This window comes from Pseudorasbora parva, chromosome 14, assembly GCF_024679245.1.
Source record: "Pseudorasbora parva isolate DD20220531a chromosome 14, ASM2467924v1, whole genome shotgun sequence".
Lineage (NCBI taxonomy): Eukaryota > Metazoa > Chordata > Actinopteri > Cypriniformes > Gobionidae > Pseudorasbora > Pseudorasbora parva.
In genome coordinates this window covers 15833999-15846311 of record NC_090185.1, presented here as the reverse complement: position 1 = coordinate 15846311, position 12313 = coordinate 15833999, and the positions used below count along the sequence as shown (strand labels likewise).

The 12313-nt window shown below is 35.0% G+C and overlaps 1 protein-coding gene across 2 annotated transcripts; it reads right to left on the bottom strand.

The window, feature by feature from the left end:
- Nucleotides 1-172: 172 nt before the first annotated feature.
- Nucleotides 173-11880, bottom strand: atrip (ATR interacting protein). 2 transcript variants are annotated; one of them, XM_067414769.1, is made up of 14 exons: nucleotides 11649-11880; nucleotides 10892-11193; nucleotides 8744-8823; nucleotides 8346-8516; nucleotides 8155-8270; nucleotides 4357-4457; nucleotides 4175-4258; nucleotides 3964-4090; nucleotides 2176-2826; nucleotides 1320-1459; nucleotides 1154-1245; nucleotides 988-1074; nucleotides 495-825; nucleotides 173-375 (listed from the first exon to the last, which is right to left on the bottom strand). In XM_067414769.1, exons 2-13 carry the CDS (start codon nucleotides 11190-11192, stop codon nucleotides 502-504), a joined length of 2274 nt encoding a protein of 757 aa, XP_067270870.1. In that variant the 5' UTR covers nucleotide 11193; nucleotides 11649-11880; the 3' UTR covers nucleotides 173-375; nucleotides 495-501. The 2 variants fall into 2 exon arrangements, with proteins under 2 accessions (XP_067270870.1, XP_067270868.1); XM_067414767.1 differs by having other exon boundaries at nucleotides 567-825.
- Between the last annotated feature and the right edge of the window lie 433 nt (nucleotides 11881-12313).

Sequence of the window (12313 nt, the reverse complement as noted above, 5' to 3'; positions counted from 1 at the left end):
CTTTTCTATTTGTTTATGTGGCATTTGACAAAAGACTATATATTATCCCTTAAACATGACTCCAAACTGTTTTTTTTTTTTTTCACTAGCTTATTTTTTATTAAAAAGTATAATTTTGACTCATCTTTAGTTTATAAAAACTGTAATACATAAAGAATTAAAATACCTTAGGTGATTTAGAATTAATTCTTTAATTTGGGTCATTAGTGCTCAGCTGTAAAAAGAATGACAAAATGTGAGGACGCGAGATAAACACAATGTTTCTGAAGGGACACACTAAACTTGAATTTATATTTGATCATTATGACCCTGTTTCCATATCCATATCTTCAACGTACTCCGTTTCAGATCTGCAGATCTCCTCCAGAGCCAGTTCTAGAGTGAAACAACAACAAAATACTATTTAATGCATCACAATGAGCTAATTTTAAGACAAATATGTCTTTAAGACAAATATGTCAAAAGGATGAGAAATGTTCTACATCAGATGTTACCCAGAAGTCAGTTAGCCATCAGAACGATGTTGGTATCAATTACTGTAATCGAATGTAGAGACGTGAGCCCACCTTCGCTCTCGGACAGATCTGGGACCAGACGGAACGTGTCTCTGATGGCGGGAATGACCTGATCGTACATGTGCAGGACGTCCAGACAGTGTTCAGAAAAGGACGAGTCCTTCAAAAGCAGCCAGTGCAGTAACATCAGAGCTTCCCGCAGCACCTGTAATCCAGGACTCGTCCAGGTCCGATTCCTCAGCGTTTGACTTCCTCTGCCTTTTGTTTTCAGCCACTGCCGGTGTAAAACCACAATGATTGTCCGCACCACCTGAAGACAGGAAAATATATAGTATGGTCAGTACCAGACAGTTTTTTTGCATTTTGCTCTACCGTTATGAAAGACTCAAGAACAATCATCATGTCCGTTGTGCTTCTTTAGTCCAACAGACATAGAGAATGAAAAGTTTTAGTGTTTATGTCTGAATCAAACCTCATTAATACACTGGCAGGCTGATTCACAAAAAGCCGTCCATGTTTCGGCCTTCTGTGTGAACAGTTTGGTTAAAAACCGGATGACCTGTTAAAGGAGGAATATGATTTTTTAATGACATTTTTATATAATACATTTCAAAACAAAGTACTGCTAGATAAATCACCTCAAGCTCAAAACGACTCCACATATCTTCGGAAACGGATTTATCCGGTCTAGAGGTGACGTACTGGAATATTTTGAGAAAAGGGCATGGACCTGAGGGAAGAAGGAGGGTTTGTGTTAATGCAAGCCAACAAAAAGACACTTCAAAAATGCTAAAAGACACTTACATTCATGCGAGCAGAGTTTTGTGGCAATCTCTTCATTACAGATGATAAACGACAGAAATCTCACAGACAGATGGACTATTCTGTAGGAGGTCTCCAGAGTCAGGCATTTGGACAACACTTGACTCGACATAACCTGGAGTCTACATTTGAGAAATCAGACAACAGTTTAATTAGTAAATGAAAGTAAATAAGGATAATAATAAAATATACTTATATTATATACAAGATGGAATTTTACTCTCTGGCCTATAAATATCAGAAACCAAACTGCATATTTTTGCTTGTGCCTCTGAATTTAACTGAGGTTTCTCCTTGAATATGAGCTCCAAATTCTCACTATATTATACTATATATATGAGCCATAAAGCCTGATATTCAAAAAAACAACAACAACAAAAAACTTTTGATGAACAGTTCCATTTAAAAAAAGCAATTTGTTATGTTTTCAGTAACACTTTAGTTTAGTGTCTAATTTCTCACTATTAACTAGTTGCTTATTAGCATACATATTACTAGGATATTGGCTCTTTATTAATACGTATAAAGCATATTAATGCTATTTTCTGACCATACCATATTCTATATTCCTTATCCTACGCAATACCTAAACTTAAAAACTACATCATTAACTATTAATACGCAGTAATTAGTAGTTTATTGAGGAAAAAGTTATAGTTAATAGAGTTAGTTAATTAATAGAGTGAGAATTGGACCCCAAATTAAAGTGTGACCATGATTTCCTGCCAGGGTTTACAGAGTTAAGATGTTGCCACAGTATTTCTTCCCACTTTCAGTCATCCACATGTAAATTAAGAGCCCAAACCAGAGAGCACATGACACTCCTGTAGACGCATACCTCAAGAGCTGGTTTTCCTGCGCTTTTTCGGCCAGCTTGCCAAGAGTCTTCAAACTAGTGTTCACAAGCGCCTCCCTCTGGACAGCGGCGGTAATGAATGCCGGATCGGCCAGCTGTAGGAGCCTGCTGAGAAGAGGAGGCTGGGTTTGGGCCTCTCCAGTGAGATGCTCGGAGGCGCTGAGGAGATTTTTCGAACACTGTGGCTGGTTGAGGCAAATCTCTCCATCCTGATGGCACAAAACCATCCCCAAAGCCTCACTGCTGTAGCACACTATGTGGTAGAGAGCTTTCATGGCCGCCAGGGCGAACTCCTCCTGACCAATGAGAGATTCCTCCAGACTCGAGGCCAGGCTGGAGTCGGAGGATCCCGACAGGGAGCTTCCGTGGAGCGAGGCTTTCGCAGAGCTCTCGACGGACTCCAGCGACTGACAGTATGTGCTGATGTGGAAGGTGAGCAGGGGGAGGAAGTGCACCGCGGCCGGGCAGGTGTGGAGAGCAGCATCAGGGTTATGTGGGACACACGTCGAGGGCTGGAGAGTTAATGCAGTCAGAGCGGACACAGCGAGACTCTGCAGCTGGTGAAATCGACCTTGAGGACGATGAATCGATCGGAATTCTGTGGAGGACGAGCTGGAAGTTGCCAATGATCCCCTGAAATAAAGGGGGGAAAACAAAAGTCCAAACGTTTCATATATTTAAAGATGCAATAAAAGTAAACATTTTACAGTTACTAATACTAATAGACATAATGCTAATAATTTGATTATACATTTGATCATACATTTCCACAAACAACTATCCAATTTCCAGGCTTCAGATTTTACCCATATTTTCCATTTTTGATTTTTGTCTTCTTTCAAAAATGTATACTTTATTATTACTAATAATACAATATTTAATAAATATAATATTTATAATATTTAATTGAATAATACATAATAAAAGTGAACAAATATTTTATTTATGTTTTAAAATAAAAAAGCAAATGTCATGGTGTAAATATGAATACTAATACTACTAACAACAACAATCATATATTCTATAATATTTAATTTAATAATGAACAATAAAATTCAATATAATAATAAAGTTTTCAAAAATCCAAAAAAACATGTCATGGTCCAAAAAAGAATACTACTTTTAATTATTTTAATTTTAAAGTTTAAAAATTCTAAATTGACAATTTTTATTAATATTATTAGAGATAGGAAGAATCATTACATAATATTCTGTATTCTATATATTATTACTAATACATTAATTTATAATATTTTATTTAATGATAATAATAACATGATATGACAAATAATACTGTTTTAATAATATTTTTTTTAAATAATGCATGCCATGATGTAAAAATGAATACTACTAACAACAAAATCAATAATTATAATTGTTATTAATAAAATATTCTATAATATAAATTTTTTATAATAAATAATAAAATAAAACAAATTATATTTTAGAGGAATGTTGTAAAAACAGTCTGGAATTAATGTGAAGTGTTCAGTATAATGTGGTTTATGAACCGAAAATATCTCTGATCGTTTGGCTTAGAAAAGTATATTTGATCAATGTTTCCAATGTTGACATTGTTCAAAAGTTCCACTGGAAATTGCCAATATTTACAAATGCTGTAATGGAAATTTCCATTCCTTATGATTAATGTCTTGAAAGTGGGCCCATAGTTTCCTAAAACAAACAGTTGTATGAAGTAAAAGCCAATGTTTACACTACATTTCTCAGGTTTCAGGTCACAATGAGATGCTGCTACTTGCTGATACTTACGGGCTGACGTAGCCGTTCTGTGACAGGACGTTTGGTAGAGCAGCAGGACTGATGGACAGCAGGTGACACAGACCCAAAGCGCTCGGATCCAACGGTTGTTGGAGCAGTAGGTTCAATAACACACATCCTACAGTATCACAAACACAAACTCACAGCAACCCACTGTAAAAACAGACAGAAGATAAACGCCAGAGATTTGGTCAGCCGTTACCTTCCTGTTGATGGTCAGATCTGAGGGTTCGGTCTGATTGAGGCTCTTCCGTGAGGAAACGCTTGGACTGCGCTGGTTTCCCATCTGATAAGAGTTTGAAAATGTGATGTTGAGCATCGAACAACAATGGAAAGAGCTTGTGACAGGAAATGTGCATAAACACAGAAATAAATAAACCATACCCTCTAATAAATTGCCTTTTTTCAAAGGAGAGGTTTTCTTGGAGAGCTCGGCTGAGAAGTTTTCCTTAGTCATGAACGCTCGACTCACAGGAGAGTGAATACTGTTAACACAAATAAAAACACAAATCAACTCATATTTGTCTAGAGCTGTTTTAACGTAACATTCTAACCTTTAAATAAATAACAAATGTTTTTAATTATATTAATTATAATAATAACAACAATGATCACTAATATTAATAATAAATAAGTAATTTTAAAATTAACTTATATTTAAAAGTAATACTTATAATAACAATATAATCATTATAAAAAATAAGTGATACTTTTTGTTATTATATTACTTCATTGCATTGTTTAATACTAGCACTACTACTAATAATACATATTAAAAACAATATTAATAATATAATTATTTAAAAACAACTATTTAAATTACTACACTTACTTAATATTGATAAATATGTATTAATAATAATAATAACACACAATAGTAAACATATTTTTATAATAATTATCATAATCATATAATCATAATAGTAATATTAATAAAACAATAATTGCTAATAATTACTTATTTTGCATAATAATGATAATTATAACAATATTAAATACAATATAATAATATGTTTTACTATAACTTATTTGTATTATTTTTTAAAAAGAACAACAATGACAATAATTATTTTTTAAATATATAATAATTATATAATTGAATACTACTACTACCAATAATTTGTATTAAAAACTTCCAACATTAATAATAATATAATTACTATTTCAAAACAACAACAATAAAATAATGTTTTATTTATATTATTATAATTAATTTATATTTTATATATATATATATATATATATATATATATATATATATATATATATATATATATATATCTATATATTAACGATAATAATAAAAAAAATGGGGGGGGGGGGTCTGAGTATTTCACAATCTGCTCAGATTTTCCAGCACTACCATTTCTAAGGTTTACAAAGAATGGTGTGAAAAGGGAAAAACATCCAGTATGCAGCAGTCCTGTGGGGGCGAAAATGCCTTGTTGATGCTAGTGTTCAGGGGAGAATGGGCCGACTGATTCAAGCTGATAGAAGAGCGACTTTGACTGAAATAAGCACTCGTTACAACCGGGGTTTGCAGCAAAGCATTCGGATGGGCTACAACAACAGAAGACCCCACCGGGTACCACTCATCTCCACTACAAATAGGAAAAAGAGGCTACAATTTGCACAAGCTCACAAAAATCGGACAGTTGAAGACTGGAAAAATGTTGCCTGGTCAGATGATTCTCGTTTCTGTTGAGACATTCAGATGGTAGAGTCAGAATTTGGCATAAACAGAACGAGAACATGGATCCATCATGCCTTGTTACCACTGTACAGGCTGGTGGTGGTGGTGTAATGGTGTGGGGGATGTTTTCTTGGCACACTTTAGGCCCCTTAGTGTCAATTGGGAATTGTTTAAATGCCACGGCCAACCTGAGCATTGTTTCTGACCATGTCCATCCCTTTATGACCACAATGTACCCATCCTCTGATGGCTACTTCCAGCAGGATAATGCTCTTAGAAATAGTTTCTTGAACATGACAATGAGTTCACTGAACTAAAATGGCCCCCACAGTCACCAGATCTCAACCCAATTGAGCATCTTTGGGATGTGGTGGAACGGGAGCTTCGTGCCCTGGATGAGCATCCAACAAATCTCCTTCAACTGCAAGATGCTATCCTATCAATATGGGCCAACATTTCTAAAGAATGCTTTCAGCACCTTGTTGAATAAATGCCATGTAGAATTAAGGCAGTTCTGAAGGTGAGAGGGGTTCACACACAGTATTAGTATGGTATTCCTAATAATCCTTTAGGTGAGGGTTTATATATATATATATATATATATATATATATATATATATATATATATATATATATATATATATATATATATATATATATATATATATATATATATATATATATATATATATATATATATATATATATATATATATATATATATATATATATATATATATATATATATTAGGGCCGGGACTCGATTAAAAAAATTAATCTAATTAATTAGAGGCTTTGTAATTAATTAATCGAAATTAATCGCATTTTAATCGCATATAAATATTTGACCTGAGAACAATGAGAAGTAATTTTTCACATGTATTTTTAGTATACCATTGAATAATGACTGAATACATAAGCTTAATCAACAAAATATTGTTTATTTATTTCAGTCCAGCAGACCAGTGCAATGTTTGCCATTAAGTGTAGCAAAAGCATATTTGTGATATTTGAGGCTCGATGTGCTGCGGTGGTGATACGCAGATTCCTTGTTGTATAGCTTGCACACTACCATGCTCTTGACGACGCTTCCATTCTTTCGTTTTTTAAAACAAAATTTCCCATCCACGGGGCCAAGCAAAGCAGTCTCATCAGCTTCTTCGTTCATGTTCACGCATGCCCTGCGTCTCAATCAGCTCCCTAGTTCCCTAGTCAGGGCACTGATCAAGACATTAGTCAATGGGCTGACTCCCTGATCAGTGCCCTGACTACTGAATGGTGAATGACTACTAGTTGGTGTTCCAGTATAATCGGTCCGTCGAAACTGATTCATTGAAAAACGTTCCGCGGTGCAAAAATAAATGCGGTTAAATTTTTAATTTTTTTGCGTAATTAATTAACGCGTTAAAGTCACGTAATTAATTAATCTTAATTAACGCGTTAAAGTCCCGGCCCTAATATATATATATATTAATTTAATTAATCTTTCTTATTATTGAAACGTTTAGCCAGTAACATTAGTTAACATGAACTAACAATCCACAATACTTCTGCAGCATTTATTCATCTTTCTTAATGTTAATCTTAACATTTACTAATACATTCTTAAGATCAAAAGTCATTTCTGTTATATTAATTAAAACAAGTTTTTATTGACTAACATTAACAAAGGTTAATAAATGCTGTAAAAATATATTGTTCATTGGTAGTTCATGCTAATTAATGCATTAATTATTGTGAACCAACGAGAGTTTATTGTAAAGTGTTACCAATTTAATTTAATAAACAAATCCAGTATAACATATGATACACTGGACTGGCGTGCATGCAAAGAGATTCCAACAAAACGCTTTAAAAGTGCAGACAAAAGAACCACAGTCTCTCATTACCAATTCCTCTTGAGCCCCTTTCACACTCCACGTCGGACCCGCAATATTCCCGGAACATTGCCGGGTCACCTTCTGTGTGAAAGCAACCACGTCCCGGAATTGATTGACATAGTAACAATTCGGGATTTGACCCGGGACGAGCGGTGTGTGAACAAAAGCCCAAACTAATGCCGCAACGTGTACGTAGTTATCGTGCGTCTCCTAGAGCTTATTTTTTCAATAATACAACCCTGCAGTGCCAGAAGAGCTAGTCTGTGTTTTAAACACAGAGAGTGTTCGTATACAAAAGAAACTAAAATTAAACGAGCAGAAATGTGTGCAAACTGGACACAAGTCGAGACCACGGAGCTCCTTACTATCCGCGCTGAAGCTGAGATCACTCGCCGTTATACGTCACATCAGGATGTCACGTGTCAACTCGATCCGGGACCATTACGGGTTGTGTGTGAAAGCGCACATATTACGGTATTTCGCTGGCAGTGTGAATAGACCAAATCTAGCGGCCCGGGAACAAATGCCGGGTCGCATTATCCGTGTATTTGCCGGAATCGCAGTGTGAAAGGGGCTTTGAAGACACACAAAAATCAATGTTGTATTTACACGTTTCGTGCAGGTGTGCCGGGCTGCTTCCCTCCACGCTCAACACTCTGAAGTTTCCCTCTCATTTCATTCATCTCGGCTTCTTTAAAGTGCAACTCTGACTGCAGCGACTGCACCTGCGGTTAATCAAGCAAATAGATGAGTTCACATGAACCGCTTCATCGGACGCCAATCAAGCTCATGCGCCGTACCTTCCTGGACAGCTCCTTCTCACGTTCGCTCTGAGCGTGAGCTTTCTCCTTTTCCAGGGCGAGTTGCGTCTGCCGCTGCTGTTCCTTCTCCTGATTGGCCAGTTTCAGTGAGTCCCGCAAGACTCGGATCTCCCCGTTCTTCATCAGGATCTCCTCCTCTACCTCCTTCAGCTGAGTTTGAACAGAAATGCAGACACATGAGAACTAATGTTTCAATCTGAAATCATGAAGAACTAAATGATGCCTAAAAAAACAACACGAAATTTAAATTTCAACACGAAATTTAAAAAACGAATTCTTTTTTAAGTATCGCCTTGTATAAAAAGTGGATTTCAGGAGAGAAAGGAAGTCTCTTTGAGAGTGACCAAATAAACTGCATGTTGTGTAGAAGAACGCACCTTTTTCTTCAGGTCTGCTTGCTGTTCCTCTAATTGCTTGTAGTACAGATCTTCTCCATCTTTACTGGAATGACCATCCGCTGTGACACACAAACGGGTTAAATCTCTAGATTATCCCATCCAGAGCTCATATAATGCAAACATGACATGAAAAATTGTATTATATATTTATTATAAAAGGTTGTGCAAAGAACTGTGGTAATAAGTGTTAGTAAATATTTCAAAAATAGTAATATAAAAATACATTTAATTTAAAGCCAAAAGTATACGTCTCTTTTTACATGTATGCCAGGGTCAGGGTGAAGGTACAGTATGCATGACGCAAATTTCGTCATCAGAAGAGTATGAGCATACTGTATGCCCACCACCGGATATTTGTAACCGTGTGTACTTTGTACGTCGTGACGCACATGTGCATTTAATGTTTTTTTGCAGTTTTTAAGAGTCATTTAGATCAGTGGTTATAACTCGTGGGGAGAGCTTGCTCAAAACTGCGCATGCATCGAACACGAGCACAAGTACGACTCAAGAAGTATACTTTGCAAGGCTGTGTGCGTATACTTTCAGATTAATAAGAATTAACATTTATTAAATTTAATTAAAATATTATTATGTTATAATTAGGGCCGGGACTTTAACGCGTTAATTAAGATTAATTAATTACGTGACTTTAACGCGTTAATTAATTACGCAAAAAAAAATAAAAAAATAACCGCATTTATTTTTGTACCGCGGAACGTTTTTCAATGAATCAGTTTCGACGGACCGATTATACTGGAACACCAACTAGCGCTCCGGAGTCAAGACAACAACAATCCTTGGGTGCGTCTCAATCAGCTCCCTAGTTCAGTAGTCAGGGCACTGATCAGGGAGTCAGCCCATTGACTTATGTCTTGATCAGTGCCCTGACTAGGGAACTAGGGAGCTGATTGAGACGCAGGGCATGTGTGAACATGAACGAAGAAGCTGATGAGACCGCTTTGCTTGGCTCCGTGGATGGGAAATTTTGTTTTAAAAAACGAAAGGATGGAACCGTCGACAAGAGCATGGTTGTGTGCAAGCTTTACAACAAGGAATTTGCGTATCACCGCAGCACATCGAGCCTCAAATATCATAAATATGCTTTTGCTAAACTTAATGGCAAACATTGCGCTGGAATTCTGGACTGAAATAAATAAACAATATTTTGTTGATTAAGCTTATGTATTCAGTCATTATTCAATGGTATACATGTGAAAAATTACTTCTCATTGTTCTCAAGTCAGATATTTATATGCGATTAAAATGCGATTAATTTCGATTAATTAATTACAAAGCCTCTAATTAATTAGATTAATTTTTTTAATCGAGTCCCGGCTCTAGTTATAATGTATTTTTATATGATGCAAAAATTAACTATCAAAAATACTGTGGGAATAAAACTTACCCTATAAAAATTTAAAATATAATAATAATTAATAATTATATTGATTAAGTATAATAATATTTAATTATGTTATATTGGATTTTTATACACTGTAAAGTTTAACTATGCAAATGACTGTGGGTATAAGACTTAAAATATTTCTATATTAATAAATGTTAATAATACTTATTCAATTTAATAACAAAAAAATCAAATTGTTGTATCGGATTTTAATACAATGCAAAAATGTACTATGCAAAAAACACTTAAATACTTTAATAATTATTATTAATGATAATACATTAAAAATGCTTATTTCATTTAACAACAAATTTAATAATTATGTTATGTTGCATTTTTATACAACGCAAAAAATAACTGCAAAGAAACTGGGACACTTCACATATTCAATAATTATTATTATTATTATTATTAATGATAAAATTTAATAATACTTATTTAATTAAATAAAAAATCTAAATATGATTATATATTAATTATATTATTAGATTGTTGTATTAAAAATATTTTTGTAAATTATTATTAGCTGTTGTTGTTGTTGTTATTACTATAAATCTGCTCTATGAAAAACAAAATAACATATCCAGAGTCCATATAATCCAAAAATGAGCTATGCAAAAACTATGGAGAATAAGACAAAATGCTCAGTCCAAAAGCAGACAGAGGGAGTGTTTGGGAAACAAAAGATTGTGAAATGTGTGTCCAAAACATCTCATACTAACCGAACGTGTCCTTTCTTTGAGATTCTTTGTTATTATATGTGCTACTGCTGCAGCCGTCTCCGAGGGCAAATGTCTTTCGGCTGGATCTCACGGGTGCTTTGCTTTGCTCATCAGCACCAGCGAACACAGACCCAAACGTTCTCTTTGACCCGCTGTTCTGGACGTCTTCTGTGATGGCCTGAGATGCAATGATGTCAATCTGGTCCAGGTCATCCTGGGTGAAATCAATGTCATCGTCAAACGGGTCGGGTCCAGCTGACACCTGATGACCTTTCAGTCTCTTGCTTGGTGGGAAGTCCATGCTTTTAGGAAATCGATGAATCATTATTAATATTCATGTATGATCAATGAAGAAAATAGTCACACACAAACAAAAAAATCAGTAGGTGTGTCCAAACTTTTGACAGGACTCATTCACTCACACTCACTCTCTCTATATAAACACACGTGTGTGTGTGTATATATATACACCGATATATACACACATACTATTTACACATATTATTTAATGTAAGCAGCAAAATAGCAATTTCCGTAAAGTTCGTGCAAATTGTAAAATGCTATCAATGTCAGTAATGTAAACTTTAAAAAAAATGAATGGAATTGAGAGTCTGAAAATACTAGTAGTGAGGGTAAATAATCCAGTTGTTTTTCCATCCAAATGCGGGAAATAATACCTAACGTAATGGTCTTGTAGAGTCACATACTGGGTTTATTCTGGTAAAACTGTAGTAAAGTGCTCAGGTTTATCAGTTACCTGCTCCAGTGTCCCTCTCAGACTCCTGCATTAACCTGCGACGACTCGTCAAACACACAACATTCTGGACAAACTCCTAATAAATAGCTACTTTGAGCTTTTAACATAAACCTAAATGACTAAATAAACTAAATAACAGAAAACTTGTGAAGCTGGAAGCATTTCTGAGCTCTGCATCTCACTCGGTGTGGAGGAGGATTCATGCGGCTAGACGAAAGCGCATGCGGTAGTAAAACCTCAGCTGATTGGCTAAAGCACGGCTCCAGTGTCTTACGGCGCGCTATGATTGGTCCATTGACCACCGAACGTAATACGGAGACTTTCGTGAGACAAGTTCCATGCACAAACGCGTTATGAACGATTTAATTTTTTTTTTCATTTAGAAAACATACACAAAATAAATAAAGTGTTTGACGTTACGTTTCTTGTTTCTTTTTTAGTTTTCGTACACATGAAACGTAAACCAAGTTCTCATAAAAGATGCCTCATCACGTAAGCCTATTTTTACGTCGTCTATAAATGTAATAGCTGTACTAAATATACTAAATAACTAATATTATAAGGCTATTACACTCGCACCACTTTTATATTACACGGTTAAACAACAAAACAAACACTGTTGCTAAAACATTAATATGGACAAAAATAGTTTTTTTTTTTTTTTT